The sequence below is a fragment of the Pungitius pungitius genome, chromosome 17 (genome assembly GCF_949316345.1).
Source record: "Pungitius pungitius chromosome 17, fPunPun2.1, whole genome shotgun sequence".
In the NCBI taxonomy this organism is placed as follows: domain Eukaryota; kingdom Metazoa; phylum Chordata; class Actinopteri; order Perciformes; family Gasterosteidae; genus Pungitius; species Pungitius pungitius.
This window is the reverse complement of record NC_084916.1, coordinates 12,544,275-12,568,003: the sequence shown is the minus strand read 5'-3', so window position 1 is coordinate 12,568,003 and position 23,729 is coordinate 12,544,275. Positions and strand designations below refer to the sequence as shown.

The following is a 23,729-nucleotide window of genomic DNA, read 5'->3' as shown; positions in this document are numbered from 1 at the left end:
TCTCGGCACCGAGGCCTCTTCACCCAAAAGCTTTATGATTGTTTTCTTTCTGTCTCCTTGTACTACGACGATAAACTCTTACAGACGTCCACAAGACAAGGCTCGCTTTGGATTCTCTTGACTGATGGTTTTGTTTCTGTTCACAGACTCCTCTATTCACTGCTTTTTGCAATTACTTTTGCTGGAAAAAAGCTGTGTGTTTCGCCGTTTTGTGTTTTTGTGCTGATGCACCAACAAACAAACAAATAAACATGCAATGGAAAGTGACTCATTGTCCTATAAAACACTGGATACGGAAATAACCACACACAATATTTGATTTTATGTTTCCTGTAAATTTTACTATTAGAGTATAACAGAATTTATGTGTTCATGAAAGACTTGATCTATATATGCATGACTGTAGGAGATGTTTTACAAAAATCTGATTAACAGAATCTTGATTTAGGTTCTAAATTTATGGCACTAACTGATTTGCAAAAGAGAAGACACCGCAGCTCATTTAAATAAAATTCATTTTTAAGAGAAAACCAAAAATATGAAACTATACAAGTGACAAATGGCTCTTATAAATTGGCTTTAACAATGATGTCATAGATTACTCATCACCCACACTCGCAGACACACACACACACACACGCTTCCCCTTGTAATTGCTCAGTGTTCACTGCTTTGCCTTATTACTTGGTCGCTCTCACTCTCCAGGCCAGCTGAGAGGCCCCCGGGGGCACAGTGGGGGCCTCGGAGTTGTCCAAACACCCCAAATGAAGGTCTGGGGAAGTTCCTCGCTCCTTTGTCTCCGCCGTCTCTTCCAGGGAAACAAGTGCAGCACAGTCCGCCGGCTTCAGAGCGCGTCTGCTGGGGGTCACGGCGCGACGGCTCGGCAGAGGCTCCCAGTCACGCTACCATTTCTCCTCTCAGCCGCCCCCCGACCAGCCAGACGGACGGACCCAGCTGCACAACTCTCCTTGCCCTTTTACCAGTTCAATCAGCCAAGGTCGCCAACAATCAACCAGTGATGATGCACATCTGTGTCTGTGTGTGTGTGTGTGTGTGTGTGTGTGGGGGCGGGAAGGTATCGAGCAGCATGCCTTCCTCTGAATTCTTGGAAATGAAATGCTAATGTGTTTCTCTCGCTATCGTTGCCATCGCCAGAGAGCTGTACCTAATTTAGAATGATCAACTTTCAAGTGAGCGCAAAGGATTAACGAGAGTCTGCGGGCGAAACATTGGCGACAGTGAAAATAATGTCTGCCGAACAGAGCAGAACCATAACACCAAACAAGCGCGCAACTTTATTTGCCTGTGAATCATTTTTCCAACATCCCATTTAAAAATTGGAGCGTTTGATTTCTGTTTTACGAGAGCATGTTTTACAAACGGCACGTCGGCCAAGAGAAACTGTACCTGGCAGCCATACTGAGGCTTTCCTCACCTTCTCGCGGTATTAATGAGCCCAGAAACAGCTCGGACCTCGAGCCAAAGCAGATTACGGTGTGAGGCAGTTGCCAAACAAATCGCATGACAAACATGGGTGCTAAATGCTGCTGAGAACCGGATCCCGTCGCATTAAAAGGGAGACTGATTACGACAATTGATGTTTGAAAAATAAAAGTCGAGGATTGATAGAAACATTCTGGCACTGTAACAAACGTGATGTTTTTGCATTTAATCACACACTTTGCATACCGGGGAGGAGAACGCGATGGATTGAAGTTATAACGAGCATGAATTGGACCCTCGGCTTCTTTGAAAAGTCCTAATGACGAATCACCACTTTCAGTCTTACCTCCTAGTGTTTCATCCGGCTTGTACCCGGGGTTCTCTGCTCTCGCGTCCTGACTGTTGAACTGTTCAAGCCCCGCCCACGGCCATATTCTCGAGAAAACATTTTGGGTTTCATGTCTGCCTTGACTTGTGTGCTAAACTGACATTTACTGTTACCGCTGGCTGTCACCACAATTTGAAAATGCAGACTGGCAAAAGTATGTGGGAGCTGTGGTCATTTTGTTGTGGTGCGAGGATTGATTCTATATCATTAATACCTCCTGCAGAAATAATACTTAAATCATATATAATACATGTCACAAACAATTACTTTCCTCCTCAAAATCTTCTTCTTTCTAAACTATGGAAACTTTAAATTAGTTATACATGTGTGGAGTGTGTTTTAGCCTTTCCTCTTCCCTTCATTTGCAATGTTTATTTTCAGTTTTTACCCCCTGAAATTTGAGGAAATGACAATGAACAGACACACTGTGCATCTTTGTTTAAAAAGCCACTCAAGGAGAAGAAACAATTAAGGAACGGTAATGACTTTTACAAAAGGGGGCTGGGGGGGGGGGGGCGAGTTTGTTCAATGCTTACTCTTGCATAGCTTCTTCTCTGTTTTATCATTAGCATCCTCCAATACAAATATCAATACCTGAATGCCTGCAGGAAATTTAAATTGATACCAAGGGGGTAAAGTAAACGAGGAGTTAAAAATGTTTAATTGAAATCTCTCCTCATCCACTCATACATTTCATGGACCAAGTGGATGGTTAATATGCAAATTAAAAAAAAACATACAGAATTGTTTCCTGGCGATTTCCTGAAGTGGTAATAATTACATAGTTTTACGTGACCAGGCCAAACAAACAAACAACCTTTAACCTTGGTGCGGAGGAGTGGGTTGTGTGCCATTCACACGATGAAACCGCAGCCGGATCTGCAGACCCGACTCATGGCCCTGCGATGCCGAAGCCAAATCCAAGCCCAGGTGACCACCAGCGGTCCCTGTCTGCAGCCCTCGTCTTGAGGGTCTAACTACTTAATAAGTGGCTGTCCAAGGTTTCCTGGACATAGTCCAGGCCCACAGAGGGCCCCTTTCGAACGGACGCCCAAAAGCATAAGGAGGGCTTCATTTATCAATGAGACCAATCACCGACTTTTCCGGGGCTAGGGAAGGCCACATGTTGGGGATTAGGTACACGGAATCCAGTACGACCAAATTGTGGAGGGTTAGTCAGTTAGAGATTATAGCAAATCAACAATGAAAAGAGTTGGATTACACTACATTTGCTGGATCAATGAGCTGTGGGGTATTGCCTAACAATGTCAATTCAAGAGACAGGCTGCAAATGACAATATTGGTTAATGCCAAATTTGCCAGGATGCTAAACTATTGTAACAGTAGCATAAAAGCTGCAACCTGACCATGTGCACCAATGTTCACAGGCTATCCAAAGTCTGATAACTTTGGCCACCGAAAGAACAAATTCCAAACTGATTTGTAGTTTAACGCGATCAAGCGTGTGCAGACGGACACACGCGCGCGCCTCTCCCGCCTCGTCCACCGCATCAAAACCCATATTTCAAAGTTAGCGTGACATCACTGCGTTAGAGATGAAGACGATTTGAAAGCTTCGGAGTAGATAATTATTGTCACCCGACCAACACACGAACCGTGCAACTGATGTGGAAGCCGACCCGTTGATGGGCACCCGTCAACGTCACCTGTGGCATGTTGTGTCACCGCTGCACCATTTACATCTGTGCACACGGATGACAGATGAGGCCCTGACGGGTGTCAACCCTGACACCCCCCGCTGCGTGCGGCATGCGCTTCGCGTACCATGACTGTAACTAGAAGGCAGTGGCGGGCCTTGTATTTCACACGCAGGCCTCCAAGGATCTTCATCAAATCGACCAAATGAGATTGCCCAGGATCAGAGGTCATGGGGTTCAGTTGGTTCGCTCTGCGTGGATCTGCCTCTCACTTGCGTGCATCCAATCAGAAGCCGACGTTGTGGCTCCGCTGGCCCTGACCGCCCGCCACCACTAGAAGGAGAGGGAGGTGTTTTCTATGTTTGCTAGATGGAGAAATAGAAATTGATTGGTGAGAGCAAAATGGAGAAAAAACGAGAAAAAAGACAGACACAAAGAGGCAGCAAACAATGTAATGATACTTTAAAAATATAAAGCAGAAGTCTGGATAAGGCAAACCAGGAGAAAGCTGCAGGCTTTTTCAAACAAAAAGGTCAGAAATCCAGGTAGCCAGCATTTCTCCAGTGACATGTGACATGTGTCATCTTTCACAAAGCCCCTTTGTGGTCCAGAACTCGGGACACATCACAGCACAAAAGATGCACTTCAAGCCCAAGTTAGCAAATACTCAAAGTATGAAATTAAAAGAACATGAATATTTTTACCTTTCATGTCCTAAATGAAGAAAATTCTAATTATATTGTTATCATATTTGGAATATGGGATTTTAAAACAGTCATTCAAAGTCATTTAAATATATCTAGTACATACAGGTTCATATTTTAGATCATGCCATTCAACTATTTTATTTAACTGTCATTTATCTGTAGCCGTCAATGAAAATAAGCGTAAAATTCACCATGCACGATTGGCAAAGAAATTAACAATGATTTTACACAGAGGACAGCTTAAGCTAATGACTTGGTGTCAGCATGAAGATAGACTTTAGAGATAATGGGTACTTCCAATAAGAGTGCTTTTCACAGAGGGGATATCACCTATGTTAAGAGTGTGTGAGTGCTTTTCACATACAATATAGGTCCATTGCATTGGACTATGGACACAGAGGTCCATTATCATTTTGTCATTTTAATAAAAAATCTTTTGGATGTCTGAAAACTGTAATTGTGATTGAATGTGTTAAGTATTTTGATGCATTTTTCCAAATTCGTTTTAAATCTGAAATGCTTTGAGTGGAATTTGAATCACCTTAGTGTTTGGTAAAAAAATATTAAACATTATCAGCCAATGATTTTTGTGAATATTCCAACCGTATTGACAGTCTAGCTCCACCAATAGAGGTGTCATTGTTCCTCAACTCTAGATTTCAACCAGGGGCTCAGGCAAAATGCATTTAGACCCCCCATATTTCATTTCTCCCTCGCTGATAGCATTTATCAGCAGTGTCCTGATAAAAACAAAATATGCAACTTAAGCCCGAGCAGGGCTAAGCCGGCGAGGTGGACAGGATTACCTGGAGGCTAGCAGGGACAGGCATCAGATTGTACTGTCATAAAGGGCCATTAGACTCTTGGCAAACTGTACCTCAAGCCCAAGATGACAGAGCTTTTCAAGGCGGACAGGGGGGGAAAATATGAAACTTAAATTCGTCATGACAGACGTCTCTGTGAACGAGACCCCCGGAAAAAAACCACCCTGTAGAGCAAGACAACATAAAATAGATACACTTTTTTTTTTTTTTTATGTGTTCATTTGACACCTCTTTGGCATTTTTAATTGACTATTTGATTGAAAGTTTGAAATAATCAATATCCTCTGTTCTCGATGTCAGTTTTCCTGCAAAAAAGAGAAACCGGGTTTCCACACAACACACAATGGAGTAGACTCACCGACTGGCTGGGATTAAATTTAATACAGGATCTTGACAGACATATCCTGAATGCATATCACTCTCTCTGCAGATTTCCTTGAAGCAAAGCTTACATGTTTTTGTGGGGATTTGCCTCATTAATTGGCTGGTTAACTACCCCTAATCCACAATGATCACTTTCTTGTATGTTTCAGGGCATTTCTTTAAAGCTTAAGAATCCCACTACTTTCTTCTTTTAATACTTTACAACTTTCACGAGGAAATACAAACACAAAGAAACCGAGGCATGCGCCCGCTGGCTTTTGAGCGGCATTACGGGAAGCTTCTAAAGGCGGGAAAAAAAGGACAATGCAAAGTGTGACGGTTGTGAGGAGATGTCTAAACAAAGCGTCTGCAGGTACGGCGGGAATTCGGCTGGCTGTCTGCCTTCCTGTGCGCTGAGGAAGAGGTCCGGCCTCCTATCTCTGGGAGGTGATCTGGATTACTCGGCGGCACGCCCGACTGTCGTCCCTCTCAAAACCATCCACCTCTCACTGCCTCAAGGCCTTATCATCAGCGGGGGCCTGTGAAAAGGAGTCAGGCGGTAGTGGCTGGGGGCGGGTGGGGGGGGGAAGTGGAGGGGGGGGCAGACTGTCAGACTGGCCGGGCAGGCTTCGGCTGGAGTCTTCCTCTGTCTGCCCTGTCTGTCTCTTTCAGTTTCCTCATGGCGGCTGTCGACCTGTCCTTTCCCAGAGGGCTTTGTGAAAGGACAGAAATGTGATGCTGATACTCAGACACAGGTTGCAGCGGAGTCTGTCTGCGGTAGCCATGTTGTATCTCGCCCCCCCCCCCCCCCCCCTCCTCCCCTGCTCCTATGGAGAGACTCTAGGCGCCAGGCGCCGTGTAACTGCAGTCTCAGGTATGCTCGACGGACGCTGCAGCCCCTTCCCAGGGCTTCACCTGCACCTGAGACTGAGTGACACAGGCATCAGAGGCCGCTAGACAGGGCAGCTCAAAGCAAGAAAGGCCATCATTCATGAACAAAGTTCCCTAACTGGAAATGTAAATGCAATGGCACACTTGTTACATTTGATTGCACACATCGTTTCAATCCTAGAGTTCTCCTAGAGAAAGGAATGACACAAAGGACTTATGTTTTATGAAATATGGTTAGTCCAGCTCTGAGAGCATCTTGTCCATAATAGCTATCCTGTAATGGGAATTCTATATTTTGCGGCTATTTACATAATAATTAATTATTTTACAAATACAAAGGAAAAATACGTGTTTCGGATTTCTTTGTCTCGTGTTACAATAAAGTCGAAATAATTGGAAAACACAAGGCATCAAAAGATATGCAATAATAATTTAAATTTTGACCAAAAATTGTCCCCAAAGTTATCTGCAGATTAATCTGTGATTAAAATAGCCTTGAGTTGCAACCTGAAAAATATCCCAAGCAAACTTTTTAAATGTCTATTAATAACTAAGACGTTTAACTAAATTCATTGAAGATGTTATCTTTTTTTTGGTGTGTAATACCTAAACATACATTCACGTCATGCATGTCTAACTATGGAGATATTTTATCACAATGGCATTTACTTACTGCACTTTCTCTCCATGTCTTCTTCCTCTTCCCTCTAAATGTTGTGGCATTGTCATATGTAAAAGGCTTAGGATGATTACAAAATAATTTGAAAATAGAATAAGTACGTAGAAACTAAGTTGAGGTTTGCTCCATCTGTCAACATATGACAGCTGCAGAGCAATTTTCATTGTGGTGGAGTGGTTTTGTGGGAAATGCGCGCTCTCATTTATCTAAAATACATCCTAAGCTGTGGCTGCCGCTTCATTATTTAAGCATGCCACATGGGTTACAATGTGCAATTGTTCCTAAATGAAAAATCTTTGCTGAAATTTGACTGACAGAACTGCACAAGACTTTTGTGGTGGTGTAGGAGAGACAAAGTGTTTCTGTTTATGCCAAAGTCCTCAAAATAGTATCAATTTAAGATTAGTTATGCCCTTTTGGATGTCTCTAAAATGACAACTTTACAACAACAATAAAATATGAATACGTTTCACAGTAATTAAAGTAAGTTTTACTTTTAATTTTGCTGCAGACCCCATTGACCCAACTAGCTTAGAAAACCACTAGTTGATATATTTTATTATTCCCTCCTCCATTTTACAAAGCTTATGATTAGTTACTGTATTTTATGATACAATAAAAATGGCTCACTACACCTGATATGCTATAGGAATATAATTAAATGAGTGTGTCTGTGTAAACTGTGTATTGGGAATACGCGTGGTGTTATTTTAATACCCTCTCTGAGTGACAGCACGTGCATATTAATGCAAAGCACATTTAGTTTGCTATTAATGAAATGTGCTGCGTGCGAGAGAGAGAAAAATGCCGCGCTGATTGCTGCGTCCTTTCTGCGCAGTCACCGCAATCTGTATCCGCTCGAACAGGCTCGTCCTCCTAAAGGTCCTGCAATAGAAAGCCGTTCATTTGCAAATAGCAACACAGAGCCAGCACAGCTAACATGTCGGACAAGAAACAGACAGTGGACCTGGGCCTACTGGAGGAGGATGATGAGTTCGAAGAATTCCCAGCCGAGGGTAAATCCCACAGATAATGTTTTATGTCGTTCTGCGATTATTTGGTTTTCTTACTCACCGTCGGTATTATCTGTTTTGATGGTGATGGGCCCTGCAGCAGTGACTCAGCTAACTAGCTAGCCATGCTAGGTTTAGCGTTAGCCACCAGTTAACTCTTGTTCTGGTGACACGCCACAGTCAGGCGCTTTAACCTTACGAAATCGGTCGACTTGTGGCACTCGTTGACTTCTGTTGTCACTAAATGTGAATGTATTGTTTCACAGTTTGCCTTACAGATTCGTTATTTTGCTAGCGCGTATTCCTCAGCTGCAATGCTACCATTAACGCTAGCCGACAAGCTAACTGACGTTACGGTAGTTAAACTGTAGTTAAGTGGACGATGTAGGACAATAACATCTATTCATGTTATGTTTGCACATTACCTATGACTACAATTCGAAGTTGTGTTAACCGTACGCAGTTATAATATGCATTATAGTTTCTAATCGTGTTGACATCCCACTGTCATTCTTAGACTGGACGGGGCTGGATGAAGATGAAGACGCTCATGTTTGGGAGGACAACTGGGATGATGACAACGTAGAGGATGATTTTTCCAATCAACTGAGGTAATCTTAACACACAGAAGGTTCACCTGTATCCACCTCGTCTAACACGGCAGCTCAAAGGATTAGGGTTCCGAGCACAGATGGATTTTGTTCATACATGAAACTGTAAGCACGTGATGAGACACGCTGCTCTTTTAATTATTTGATGTCAACATGACCAACATGTGAAACACTAGTGAGCGCCTGACTAATCACCAAAGTGATGGAATAACAGGTCCATGAAAGATTCTCTACTATCATCGTAGGATTGAATCCTTTGGTGTTGTATGTAAGCTGTTATTTTTTTAATTAATTTTTTGAATAATACCTTCGTAAATATCTTAAGAAATTAAACCAAATATGCTCACACACTATTGCGGTTCATAAAGAAACTCAATGCTCCCGATTGGTTCAAATATAATTAGATTAGATGATTTCTAGAACTGATTTAGTTGTTGTATTGACAGCATTAAAAGCCATCATCTACATATATTTACGCTTGTTAGCCATTAACGTGACTTATTTTTTCTCAAATATTTAATGAATGTTCTTGAGATAATAAAAGGTTTAAAATAATAAATGAAGGTTTCTCCAAATAATAAAATTTGAAAATGCTGTTATGGATTGCTTTTGGATCAATGTTAATACATTAGGAAACTGCACTTTGTAGCCATCTCCCGTCTTCTCTTTAAAATCTTTTTTAGACTTTAAAAAAAAAAAAAAATTGTCCGACACCTGTTAAAGCTTAACACCTTGCATGACAAAGTTATCACGAGATTTTTCATACTCACAGCCCCACTTATTGGATACTCAATAATTGCTGATACATAAGTGGCTGGTGTGTTTTATTTGAGTACATTAAACTGTAATATGGCATTGTTTTATTTGGACCAATTATGATGGCCATGCTATTAAGTTGTTTCTTAAAGATATCATTATTGTTAAAGGGCACAGGTGCCACATTTTCATATATGTGTAATCATCAAATCCATAGCTGCACGCATTATGTAATATTTTATATATTTTTCACTCCCATCTCTTAATGGTTCTCGCAATCAATAGCGGAGGGTACTTATGCCGCTACCTCCCACCTGTAATCATCTCCACTGACTTGATCTTTCCATTTTCCTTCTCCACCCTGTAGAGCTGAGCTGGAAAAACATGGTTACAAGATGGAGACGTCCTAGCGGCTAACGAAGCCTTTCAGTACTGGATGACATTCGATATGGACATTTATATTTGAATATTACTGGTTGACCACACGCCACTGCAAACTAACTGAGGATGGTATTTTGTTTTGTGGGGGTTTTGTTTTTCTAAGAAAAATTGATGGAAGTAAAATGTTTGGAGAAAACCGTTTCTGAGTGTTTTGCTTACGGACTGTACTGCATTTAGGAGAGTTCAACTTAATAACTTAATAATATTACATTGGATGTAGAGTCTAGTCGTATTTTTTTCTTTTTGAAAAAGTTATATTGGTAAATTAATCATATTTGCTCCCATACCTTCAATGGGAATATTAAACTGATGCCAAAATGATCATTACCAGAAATGTAGCCTGCATGCTTCCATTTCATCTTGTCCTTGTGTTGCTCTTATTCTTTGCATAAACTAAATGCACCTTTGCAGTTTTTTGTTTCTGTATGGATGATGATAATGATGACGACGACACAGGTCTTGGCTAAAATATCTACATATTCCAGTCTTTGTAAGAGCTGTTGATCTCTGCGGAAGCACACGTGCCAAGACTGCACCACCTACCTCTAATGGGAGGCTTGTTATTGCCCTCTGACACGCAGTGCATTTATTTTGGTCTACATGAATTCCGCATAATATTATTCAAGTTCAAGTGCGCTCAACATAATTCATCCAGGATATACGTGACCATTTCATGTGTATGTCTGCTTGTGCTGTATGCTGCACACATACAGAGGCAGTTCCTCTGCACTGTATAACAGCCCCCCCCCCCCCCCCCTCTCAGCCCCACAGCGCTGGGCCGAGTCCCTGAAGGAGAGATTATCCACTGCCGTGTTTGTCAGAGGGAGGGAGGGGGTCTCAGCATGGGGCCTCCCAGCTTGCCTTGCCCGGGCCTGCCCCTACTGCCAGCCAGGCCCTTCTCTTCCGCTTTGCACAGCAGGGACTCTCGTACTGAACCAGAGGCCAATTTATCCCCGCCACACTCCCCCGGCAAAATGATTTCTCTCAGTGTTTTGGCGACTCTCGGTCCCAGGGTCCTAATGAGGTGAAATAGATGCCAGTAAGACCCAGTCTGCAAAGATCAGCTTTCGTCATCTTCTGCCTCTGGAAGTAGAAAATGAGCTAAAGTACCATGTTTACGCATTGTTTTGGTATTTGTTTGCAACAGGTATGTCGTTTTTAATCCATGATCTAATTTTATGTTGCTATTACCTACTTAAGAGTTCTATTTTTTTATTCACTAAAAAGAACCCCCGAGTAATGTCTGTCTATAGTCATGTGACAATGAATCATTCTGTCAACAAGTTAAGCAATCAAATTAAGAAGAAGCCATTGACTGAGAGACTTTTTTCCAAAACAACCAACCAACCTGTTACAAGGTTTTTCCAAAACTTCGTGGTAGAAACTTGATTTGGTAAAAATACCTGAAACAGTAAAACAAATGACAATGAAACAAGGATTGTTTTATTATCAACTGATTCCATGAGAAAAGTCCAGTATGCAATATAGTGTATTAAGCCAAGCTTTGCTTCTGCATCAAATTACAAGTTTAAGACCAAGTGTATGTGTCGAATGATGAGACTGGTTTGGACATTACACATTGTATAACCAACCAACTCTTCACCAGTTGTGACTATTTACAATGTTTTCATTCAGTTTTGCCCAGTTTAGAATCCTTTTTCCACCATAGAGGCAACGCCAAGTTTCCCCCATAATTTCTCGACGGGACGCGGTGTCCATCCTCTGCTTGGATTTAGAAATGTTCATCCTGGCCTTCGGCGTTATGCCCAGATCTGGAGACGTTGGAAGTGGAAATCAGGTATCTATGGTAAAGTGTCTAAATGTTCGCCGATGAAAACACACTGACGAGCATCTGACAGTCTCCCACTCCCTTCTGGGGAAATGCAAATTCCCTGTTTACTCCTAGTTATCCCAATTAACTGCATATCACAGCCCAACAGCCCTCCTGGGCCCATCTTGTGATTCACTCACAATGCTCCAGCTGCTACTGATATACCTGTCAATAAAGAAAATACTATGCAGAGGGAAATGAAACAAGGTCACATGTTCATCAGGTGACTCCTACGTGGTGATGCTCGGATCTTGAACCCAAGGGCCCTGGGCCACATGATTATTCTAAGGGTTGGGGGGAGTCGGTGAAGTGAGGAAATCGGTAAGTGAGAGCAACAGAGGAGGACCTGTGACCATTTTGTTTGTGCTGAGAGCATAAGATTGGTCCCTTGTGTTTGACGCCGCGAGGGCCTCGATGGGCCCCTCAATATTCATCCCTGCACAGACTGCCTTTTTTTTTTTATTATTGTCTACGCATTAGTTCTTCTTTGATCCCATTTAATGGTGACTTTAATTTGCTGCGTGCATTTTTGTTGTTCCTTTGTGACCCACATGATTCCCCATGACACGTACGAGAAGGCCCGCATGGCTCGTATTGATTGACTTACCGAAGCCTGAATAACAATCTGATGGATGAATACTTTGAGCTCATTGAAAGGTTTTATTGTATATGTTTCATACAATGGAACTTTTTTTGAAAGGGCTGTCCACGTGTTATTGGTTGTCAGCCTACGATCTTCATAAAGAAATCCATTTCATGAAAGAATACCAGCAAGCAATTCACTGGATTGGGGAACTATGGCCGCTTCAAAATCTGTAACCTGATTCTTTCCTTCATGAAAGACTAGATTCCTCACAAAGCGTTTTCTTATTCGCAAATCATTTCCCCCCCCCCCTCGGCCCACGCAGTTCCGAGACCACATGACTCCGTGCGGGAGAGCGGCCGATGGAACCGCTGGAAAAAGACTATTTCATAACACTTCACGTCGGGAGATGGCAGATCCATTGTTCTCGGGGGCCCACGAGCCCGTGGGCGAGAGTCCCTGCTGTGTCTTCACCGAGGAACAGGCACCAGCCTCCCAGGCTATATTTCCCTCTCCTTCCTGCAGACTGGAAGCCACTGTGACCATTCAATCTCTCTCTCTCTATCTCTCTCTCTCTCTCCCCGCTGCTGCAGGCCCTGCTCTCTCCACTTCTTCCCTCTCCCATCCCTCCGCCACCGAGCCGGGGAGAAGACGTTGCTGTCTCTGCACAGCCAGGAAGCACGCAGCTGCTACTATAATAGCCCTAATTGCACGTTTCTTTTGTTGGGCTGAAATTACCGACGGGGCTACAATACTAGCCTAAAATCCCCCCCCCCCCAAAAAAACGTTCAAGTAAAGATGGAGGGGATAGAGTAAAAAAAAAAAAGAAGAAAAAAAAGACACTCGGGGTGCGTTCACCAGTGAGACTGCCAACCCACTGCCGAATGGCCCACACCTGCACGCTAGCACCCCCGCTAACGTAAACACAGATAATAAGGTATAATTACTTTAGAAAATAATAACGAGGAGCAACCCTTCAGACCCCCCTACTCCCATTGACAAAGAGCTGCCTGTTTATTGTTGGGGGGGAGACAGCCCCAAAGGACGATGGCGAAAAAAACACCAAATCAAAAGACCCGAGAGCCCACCGAGGGCCCACCGAGGGTCCCTTCTAGGACGGCCATCAGTGTCAAGGAGGGCTGGCGCTTTCAAGTCGCTTCTGTCCTAAATGCCTCAATTAACCAGTATGGATTGACCACAGGCTGCTTTTTGTGCTCCATTCATTCTCATCAATATGATCCGGTGTCCCGGGATCAGGAGAAAAGGCAGAATACGTGTCGTCTGATAACGTACCATGTGGTGTCTGTGGTCCTGGATGTGCTCGTAAAATAGATGCACTACAGTCCACCGGGCCTCTCAGAAGCTATGGATGCAACATGTAGGGCTACACAGTGAAGTTTACGTTGCTGTTGAGGAGATATTTGCATCAAAATAAATCATTTTCACGTTGTTCCGTTAAATAGGAATCCGATAGATGGTTAGCTTAGCTTAGCATGAAGACTGAAAAAAGAAGAGACTGCCTGGCTAAAGCTCACCTTTAGAAAAAAAATGTAATATCTTTTTTTTTTGGTAGGAGGTTATCACGTCTTGGCTCTGAGCAGTTTAGGCAAAGAGAGAAGACGACACAAAAGTTATTGGCTGATGCCAAAGAATTGTCTGGCACAGACGAATCAAACAAACTCCTTGAACTTTGGAAGTGTTGTTGGATTTAATCTTTGACAGAGCCATATGCTGGCCAGTATCCTCATGATTTCCCCCCTGTGCTAAACTAAGGCTCTTAACTTAGTCTAAAATGGTTCAACTAACCAAACTAAAATAATTCATACACATTGCTGCAGCACAGAATCACCAGAAAACTAAAGAATTCTCAGCTATTTTTTCAGTTCAAAATTGTATAGGTAGGTTAGGGGAAACAAAAGATGTAATAACAGCCTTCACCTATTTACTTAAGACTTATCAATTCTACAACACAAGAAGTTGGCCATATTGTTTTACTTTAAGTACTTTGTTGTGTTGTTCAATGTCAGTAAAAAGCTTCAAAACTGCTTGTGAAACTCGCTCAAGTTACGTTTCCGTGTTTTTATGAAAGTCATCAACGCTCAGCTGAAAATGAGGATGAAGCCCGTTTGAACACGTGGACATGACACTGGACATTTGAGACACATTTTGGGATCACGTACGCGGCCTCACCGACACTTAGGCCCGTCCAAATTTTAACCCATTCTGACATGTGGGCATAGGGACAGAAACAGATGGGCATGTTTCAGTTTAACACTGGCCGTGGTGGTTGAGTCACTATGAAAACACGAGGGTTTTGTTTGATGTCAGGACGGATTATCTGTTCAACAGAGCAGTTTATGGACATGATCCATCTCGCGGGGGTTTGACAGATAAATGCATCATTTCAAAGGCAAAAAAAAACGAGCGCACGGTATAGAGTTCTTTGCCACACATTAGATTGGTTTTATGGACCGAAATCTAACCTAAAAAAACAATATAAATTTGCAATAACAAAATTACATCTACCCACCTATTTTCTGCAATTGACAAACTATTTTGATGCTCCGGCATCCTGGTAAGTGTGTCTGTTATTTCTCATAAATAAGATATGTGTGAAATCTAATAGTCAAACCCCAAAAGTAGCAGCAGATACTGTAACGTGCCTAGCTTAGCAGATAGCTGAAAATGCCGTATCAGCAGTTTCCGATGATCTGAGGTGGTTATGCCACCTTTAAATAATGAATAATGAAACATCTCTAATTAAATGTGAATTTATTACATTCGCTAATTTCTTCAATTCCAAGAAAGGTAAAGACAAAACATCCAAACATCAAGTGCTGCATCTAGTTGCTTCAGGTTTCGTGTTATTTTAGGTCTAAATGAGAGTTCTCAAACTTTACCTAATTTACCGTTGCAGTCACAGCTCTCTTAGCCAACAGATGTAATGTAGCCTGTGTGTTTTTTTTTTTACCTCTAATGTTGAATGCGTTCATAAAGCAAGACACTACAGGAACCATGGTAATATGATGAAATGAAACTGGTACTTTTTATTTATCCATTAGCAGCCCTGTACAGCCACCAACAGGCTGGTGGCCTTCAACCAGCCTGCAAATAATGTTGCTGCACCATGTTGAGATTGTCACTTAGTAAATGTTTCAACTCCAAGTCTTGTGGAGTCTTGTACTTTTATCAACACATCGGGGGGATAAATGCTGTGATTAACGGACTCGTGTAAAGTGAACCAGCGTCGCGTGTGACTCGTCATCGTGCCGTCATTAAACCACAATGTGCAACCGAGCCCAAAGGCATCCTGGCAGCGTGTTCTTAACTCTGACGCCTGCGGGCAACAACACCCCCCCCAACCACCCCCCCGACCGCGTTTCCTTCCCGTACACCCATGATACCTGGCAATTAGGGTATTTTTAATTTATTTTTTTACCCCTGTCCCCTCCCAGACCTCCAATATTTGAAAACACCGTACCAGTCATCCACCTGTCCTGCTGCACTTAAAAGCATTGGACAGTGAGGGAAGAGAAATTAATAGTGTAGGGAGGGGGGAGGTGGGGGGGGGGGGGGGCAATTTAGACACCGGAGAGGATTTTATCCATGAGAGCAGTAAAGCACACGAGATGTTGTCATCCTCTCTGGCGAATTATCAGGCCTCTGATAATTGTAATTAATCAATCATCAGGCTCACTCGTGCACTCTGGATGAAACCCGGCATCAAACCTGAGCAGTGTTGACCTATGAGGAATCGATGTGCATCCACGAGGCGAGGCAGACGCTTTGGAGCTTCTCTCACTTGGATTAAAGTAATTAGCGTGGTAAATTAGATGTCACGGCGTCCGCGTTGCAACTAAACAAAGGAGGGAAACAGTTGCCGTCCACTTAAGACCTTGAGCGTTGCACAATCCAATTCAAGGGAACATTAAAAGGTTTGCAGGCGAATCCCTTCCTTCAAGTCCCGATCGATCATTTTCACCACACCCGACCGAGAAAAGCCTCCCCCCACTGCGGTGCGTGGCCAAGTTCAAACCAATCGCATATGTTCATAAAGAGAGTAAAATGACAGGCAAACTCGTAACATACTCTTCCCCTCTGTCTCTCTCTCTCCTTCTCGCTGTCTTTGCCTTTCATCACTCTCAACATAACTCTCTGACACACACACACAGACACGCACACGTCGGGTAGGGCCGGGTGGGAGGCCTTGGCCCAGCAACAGTCAGCTGGTCTCAGTCCCAACGAGGAAACAATTAATCATGTGTGAGCGGCTGTCTGAGTGTCTGCTCTCTGGACAACAACAACACTCAAGCCTTTATCTCCCCTCCAGGCAGGACAAGCCAGCCAGCGCACCACGCAGGCATGTCGTCGCCCCCCCCCCCTCATCCTCACACACGCACACATGTGCAACGACGACAACCGCAGCGCACGATTCCAAAGACCCGCCAGTGTACAGAAATGTATCCGCGGGGAAAAAAGGAAAACGAGACAAAAACGCTCAAACGCAGAGGCACTTTCAACAGTAGATGGGAACAATATTTGGCGATTAACACGCGCGCACACACACACACACACACACAGACACACACACAGGTGCTATTTTGTCATCCTAATCAGATGGATGTCAGCACTTCCTAATGGCCATGATGACATATACAGGAGCTACATGTTGCCAGCTCACCAAATCTCTGAGATCAAAGGCAGACTAAAGCAACTCAACTTTCATTTTGTAATTTTTTCGAGAGCGATGCCTTTTTACCAACGTTTGCCTTTGATATTTCAAACTCTGTTTGCTGTTTATTAGTGGAACGATCCGGGTGTTTTTCTTGCACTCCTCCGGGATGATGGAGCAAAGTAGATTTGACAGTCATTTCATTTCAGGAAATGTAGTCCTTTTTCATTCTACTCTTGGTCTCGCAAACATGGCAGTTTTGGAGTGACGTAAAGCAGACAAGACTTAATGAAGCAAAATCACAAATTTGTCTTTCATTCCACATTGCTGCATTGACAGGGGGTTGTTTGTGAGTGTGGGTGTGTGCACTTGTGCTGTTGAGTGCGTCCGAACATTGGTTAGTTTTCAAAGTGGGTATTTCGGGTGTAATTGCATGGTCATCTGTATATGTGTTAGTGTCCCACCTGGTGGAAAAAAAAGGAGAGCCTTAAACCTCAAGTGGAGTAAACAAAGAGGCCCGTGTGTGTTCCAGCATGGGGCATCTGGAGGGCATCAGGTGAGGCTGGCAGATTGGTAGTGACATAGGTTACCCCCGAGGTCCCTGGTGAGAAACACTTGGTCTTAGTCTGCACTGGAAAAGGAGCTTTGAAGCACCAATGCGTGAAACAAGGCATCTGCATACAAATGTCTTCATGCAGCTGTATTTTGTTTTGTTACACCATCCTCCTCTTTTTGAAGATACGGTTCCCCTCGAAATGTGCGCCGCTAATGACAGTTAGTTTGCAATCAACAAATAAGTGAAAATCTACGTGATGTTTTAATGTAAGAGTCGTTTCCTGTAGCTGGAGAGCTCCAAAAATGTGCCTTGCTCTGTCCAAAAGTAACACAATTTACCTATCAACACATCTCAAGGTCACTTATTAACACGTTTTATCTCAAAAACAAACAAACAGCCATACATTTAAGGGAAAACAGCATGTTGTATGCTAAGCTAACTGTCTAAAACATTAATATTACCTTATAGAAATGAGGGTGGTATCGATCTTCACATCCAACTCTCTGCTAGAAAGTCTATTCCTCACACAGGTGCTATTCTATAGATAGCAGTGACAGCTGAGCGTCTTGGATTAAGTGGGCTGTTCGGGTGAACACCTAACCCACATCTACACAAGAAATCCTTCAAAGGCATTTAATCACACTATTCATGTGACATTCTAAAACTTCCTGCGCCAACTTGAACTTGAATTAGGTAATTTAGACGAATGCAACCATTCTCCCGTTCCCTCCTACTCTCTCGGTCCAGGTGGCAGCTTGACAGGAAGAGAAACAGGAAAGGACTTAAAGATTTGCTGCTGCTCTCATTCTCCTTCAAAGACAAATGCCCCTCTGATCATTTCCCATAGTGCTCCTTGCACGGAGGCCTCTGTGATCAGTGGTTATGAGAAAGCACAGGAATCACGGGACAGATAACTGCCTCAACTCCGGGCCGAAGAAGTGGGGGGGGGGGGGGGGGTGGAGGGGTAAGACTCCTCTTTCTTCTGCCTCTCTGCCCCCCCCCCCCCCCCGACCCCCCTCATTCAAACAGCCTGGTCGCTCTGCATGTGCGGGAAGCATCTGGGTCCATTTATCCCCGAAGCTGGAAGACCCCTGTGCCCTCTCGGGTTGCAGGGGCCTGAGCGCGCTTCGGTGTGGGACCTCGTTGTTGCGGAAGAGAAGAGCTCGAGCCTGCCCGCTAGCCCGTCTGGACCATCTCAAAGCCCCCCCCCCTCCCCGTGCCAGGCCCAGGGCCCATCGCAGCATGTTTAGTGTCGCGCTTCATCTGGACCGAAAGACGCTAAACAGGTCATCATCCAGAAGCTTCGGAGGAGACAGCCTGCCTTGAGGTTGGCAGATGGGAAGGAGGCAAAGTCTGCAGAGGGAGCGAAGCCGGTACTTCAAATTAAAGTGTGTGTGTGTGCGTGCGTGTGTGTGTGTGTGTGTGTGGGGGGGCTGGTATTAACTCCCTCACACGTCCGTGAATGCACACGTCGCCATTTGCATAATGAGACAAGCCGGATGTGCGCTTTATCCGCAGTGTTTTACGCAGGAAATGCGCGCCCGTGTCTCGAGGCGGCAGGTGAAACTCAGGCCTACTGTTTGGTTTTAATCCGCCAGTCCACTCCGGGCCAAACGTCAGTCCGGGTTATCCGGCTGCGCGGCTGAATGGAAGCAGAGGGAGTCTGGCTGGTTACTTAAATTCATTGAGAAGTTATTCAAACACCCAGTTATTACGGTGTAAACAAAAGTGGCTTGTCACACGCTATTACAGATATGGTGTTTACAAGAATGCCACTTTAATGCAGTGCACGTTATGTATGATGATTAAGGATAGTGTTTGACAGCCAACTGATTGGAGGAATGAAAGTAGATCATAATAGGCAGCGTTTTGTTGCTATACAGGCAGCAGACACTTATTTTGCTAACGGCTTTTATGTCTTTGAGCAAATAATGTTTTTATGGTAAAGAAAAAATAAGCGTAAAACATAACATAATGATTTCTCCCATAATTTATCTTCTTATCACCTTCTTGTACTTCATGCCAAACAGATCTGTTTGAGTTCTCCTGAGCTATCTGGGCAGTCCGTCCGTGTGGTTTTGGGCACACTTGTAACTTATATTAAATTACAAATTTGGCAAGTGTGAAGTTTGCAGCGGTTTGCCATTGCACAGGAGGCGTCTTCATCGCCGAAAACAACTGGAGCGACTCTGGCACCGATCTGTGCTCTTTGATGAAACGTTCCTAATTAGAAGGGAAGTAATGTGGTTATAATCAAGTGGTGGAAGGTTTGTAGCCACTTTGTCCATCAACAGCCATTTGTCCTGCTGGTGTGTCCTTGAGCAAAGACATTCTGCTTCTCACAAATGACAAATCCGAATGAGACCAGCTGAAATTGTGCAAAATAAAAAAGTAATTTCTGGAAGAGCCAACTCCTACTTTTGCTTTTTTTTAAAGTTTTAGTCATGAGCTTTCAATCAAAGTCACACACTAGGGGGGTCACACTTTTGTCTCTACGGATCTTTGGCCAACCAGCTAATTAAAAACATGACATGCCTGTTTGCCTGAAGGTATATTTGACACGACGCCGCATTCGTGAAAACAACCTTCTGTTTTTAAAGCCGTAAAAAAATGTTTAACTCATCCTTTTTTTTTTAATTGATGAAATTTGTTCATTTATGGTAGGATGAGTGCAACAATATAATGCCAATGAAATCGCTAATGACTCATTCTCTCTGTTTTGACCGTAAGTGACAGACAATATATTCCTCAGTTGTCTTTTAGACTTTAATTCTCTGGCTTTGTATCTCCATCACACACGTCTAAAAATGACATCAGGAATAGTGCGGTTAAATGTGAAACTCTATTCTTAAACTGTGTGAAGCAGCACAAAGCCATTGCTGCCTCTTTCACGTCAGGTCAAAAATGTCTTAAATTTTTTTAATTTCATTACCATGTCACGAATACGTCTTTGGGAATCCATTAGGCTTTTTCCTGCATAAAACTACAATAGGAATTCATATTCAACCAAAAAAAAAAAAAGATAAAAAAGGGTGGGAAATGAGAATAAAGCCTAATCAAGAACATTACTGTAAAGCTGTTATAGCGCTTTCAGTCCACTTAAGGGGAGGCAGCGAAAAAAAAGAGAGGGATGTGAGTGACTGACAGACGATAGCAATAAAAGTAAGAACAAACCGGCCATTTTACTGCGGTAGGCCATTTGAGAAGGGATTATTAACTTGTCAGCATTTCAAACTGAGACACAACTTTTTCGCCGCTAAAACACATCCCCATGTCTCTGTTACTTTTATTAGAAAGTCTTTAAACCCTTTGACCCCACGGGGCCTCCGTTATTGGCTGTTAATAGGGACTCGCTGGTCAGCGGGGGGACCCTAAGTGCCCTATTAATCATTTGTTTACAGCTCGGGTCTATTTTGGAAGCTCTGTGTTTAAGTGTGGTTTAAAAATAGGAGGACGCCAATGGAGACAGCCGTCCGCCACTCATCGCTCAAGCTGTCAGGACGCGTGGGACCCTTGGGGACGAGGGCAGGAGACCCCCCCCCCCCTCGGGCCGATGAGGTTCAAAGGTCGCGAGGTTTATCATTACTCCCCGCTCACTCTGTGGCGGCTGACAGAATTGTTGTTGTTTTGATGGCTTAAAATAGATGCTCTAAACAAAACGAATTATCAAATTAAAGGTAAGTTTTTAAGATTTATTTCACATGGACAGAGTTGCATATTAAAAGCGGTTAGACGCTGCAGTTTATAGGACTCAAGCATTTGCATTCATGAATAATACACAAGCAAAGCAAACGCTGCTCCGGGCTTCCTACAAAATGCCACAAGTAAGTGAGTCGTTTGCTGGCAGATTGACAGCGACGGGAAATAAAATGTCACAGGATCAAATCATTAATCTTGTCAAATATTGTCATATGATCGGGGAAAATACAGGTGTTAAGATTGCACTGGCTGATAAAACATTACTTACAGCCATTTTTCCAATAAGAGATGGACTCGGTGTTGTCAATATTTGTAGGGGATGCGAGGTATGCCCTAGCGAAGGCCATTTTGCGAGGAGCAGAGAGCCTGCTGGGAAAAACACGGTGGTTCATGCTGGGTCTCTGGGAAGCTGAAAAGCCACCAGCAAAAAGCTATGAATTATTTTGAGCGCAAAATACATTTTCTTTGAAGACTGTCGGGCCATTAGAGCCCTTTTGCTCCCTTTTAAATTGTTTTTATGCTGTGAGTAATGTTAACCTTTGCTTTTGTAGTCATGAAATCCTCTCTGCACCTTTTTCCCTCCTGGCGCAAAGCACAGATGGGCTGGAAAGGCTGGAAATAAAGTATAGGAACCATTTACGACAACGAAAGAATCAGTGCGAGGAAGGAACTGAGGCTTTTATTCTGACGTCTATTAGACCCCCCTTTTCCTTAGTAGACTACAGTAGGCACTCAATGTACATGTCGATAAACCCATGCAGGAATAACCACGTTTAATATATACAGAAAGCTTGAAGTGTATCATGCAGGAAAAGCTTGTAAATGCTTTGGTGCTACTGAGGGCCAAAATTGTAGGAGACATTATTAATGCCATAATACACTTTCATTGTCACTTTGCATGTTTCCTGCTGGATTTTACTGGTACGTTTGGCTCAAACAAGAGTTGAAAAATTATAGGAAACCATCACCACCAATGAAAACCTGTTTGGTAGATTTCTTAAACCAGAGTCATTCCAATTGCTTCTCGAGTTTTAATATGTTTCTGTAACCATATTGTGCCTATTATGAGAAAAGATACCATGTCCCTTTTGACTGGGTCCTGATGAGAAGTGCTTACAACGGTGAATCCTTGGGGCTGCATCCTTCCATCCATAATGTTCACACATTCGGGGATACATGAGGGCACATTATTTTAAACAGGAGGATATATTATAAGTAGGGCCGGGAATTTAGCGCGTTAATTACGACTAATTAATTACAATGTGAATTAAGACACAAAAAATAACACATTAAACATTTTTTACGCATTTTTACACTTATTTTTTGCACCGCGGAACGTCTCTCACTGGATGAGTTTCGGCGGACCGATTATACGGCAGCACCAACTAGCGTTCATGACTTCAGACAACAACAAACCACAGTGAACATGAACGTAGAAGCTGACGAGACCGTGTCGGGTGGCCCCGTGAATGGGAAATTTTATTATAAAAAACAAACGGATGGAAGTGATAAGAGCGTGGTTGTGTGCAAGCTATGCAACAAGGAATTCGCATCGAGCCTCAAGTATCACCTCAACGCTAAACAATTAGCAGCTAGCGTGGACGTTAGCCCCACTCCGGGTACAAGGACCCGCACCCAACCCACACTGCACCAGATGACTGGTTTAAGGACCAGGGTAACTAAGTCCACGTCTGAAAAAATAACCAATGTTCTGAATGTACTTGAAACTATTGGTCTACTTAAAAAAACATAGTTTACAGAAGGTCTACTTACCTATAGGCTAACTGAATTTCTAAAAGTACTATATTTCTAAATATGCTATTGCTACACTTGTCTGCTGGAATTGGTTGAACAAAAATAAAAAAACGTGATAAAAATGACTTCACTGTTCTCAGGTCAAATAATTTCGATTAATGAATTACAAAGCCCAATTAATTAATATTTTTAATCGAGTCCCGGCCCTAATTATAAGTTTAACACAAGATGCAGGTACTACTGACACTATCTCTCTCTCTCTCTCTCTCCCAAAACACACACACATTATGGGATCAGTGGGTTTATCAGTGGATCTAACGTCCACAAGCCTCTGACCAGCTGACCTTTCATGCCCCCGCAGCACGTGCTGAGCTGATCCTCCTTCGGGACGCTGGAGGAAGTGAGGCCGGTTGACACCTCGCTCACCATGCCAGCAAAGGTAAGTTGAGCTCTCCACTTGGGTGTGACATCCTCTTTACGGGGGACCTGCTGTCTTGTGCTCGGTCCCGGGATTGTGTCGCCTTAACATTCTGCAGGCTTCTTTTTAACATGGGGATAGCGTCTTGTTTGTATCAAACCAGTATGTTCCACAAACATGCTTGAATTCCTTCTCTCACACGTGATACTACCACAACAAGAGTAGTCTTTCTCTTGTGAATAACTGGATACGTTTAAATCTTCAGACACCTAAAAGTATTCATATACAACAACCTACTTGTTGGAGAGCATTCTTCATGCGGGATGCAAAGTGGGACATTGTGCATGAAAGTTCTACTCACGGGTGTTCACCTATTGTTTAGCAGGCAGCTCTGCCCAGGAGGGCCGACCCCACTGAGCTGAAAGCCATTTTTGAAAAGGT

At 43.3% G+C, this 23,729-nt stretch overlaps 1 protein-coding gene and 1 long non-coding RNA gene across 2 annotated transcripts in view; both read left to right on the top strand.

Moving 5' to 3' along the window:
• Positions 1 to 7,819: 7,819 nt before the first annotated feature.
• LOC119219370 (uncharacterized) lies at positions 7,820 to 10,184 on the top strand. The gene is made up of 3 exons (XR_005120485.2): positions 7,820 to 7,969; positions 8,484 to 8,577; positions 9,701 to 10,184. It is a non-coding gene; the product is annotated as an uncharacterized LOC119219370 (long non-coding RNA).
• A 13,420-nt stretch (positions 10,185 to 23,604) lies between these two features.
• Positions 23,605 to 23,729, top strand: part of LOC119219558 (electrogenic aspartate/glutamate antiporter SLC25A13, mitochondrial) — a 41,365-nt gene continuing 41,240 nt past the window's right edge. Inside the window, 1 exon segment of the mRNA XM_062558644.1 lies at positions 23,605 to 23,727. Coding sequence (XP_062414628.1) covers positions 23,605 to 23,727 — 123 coding nt within the window.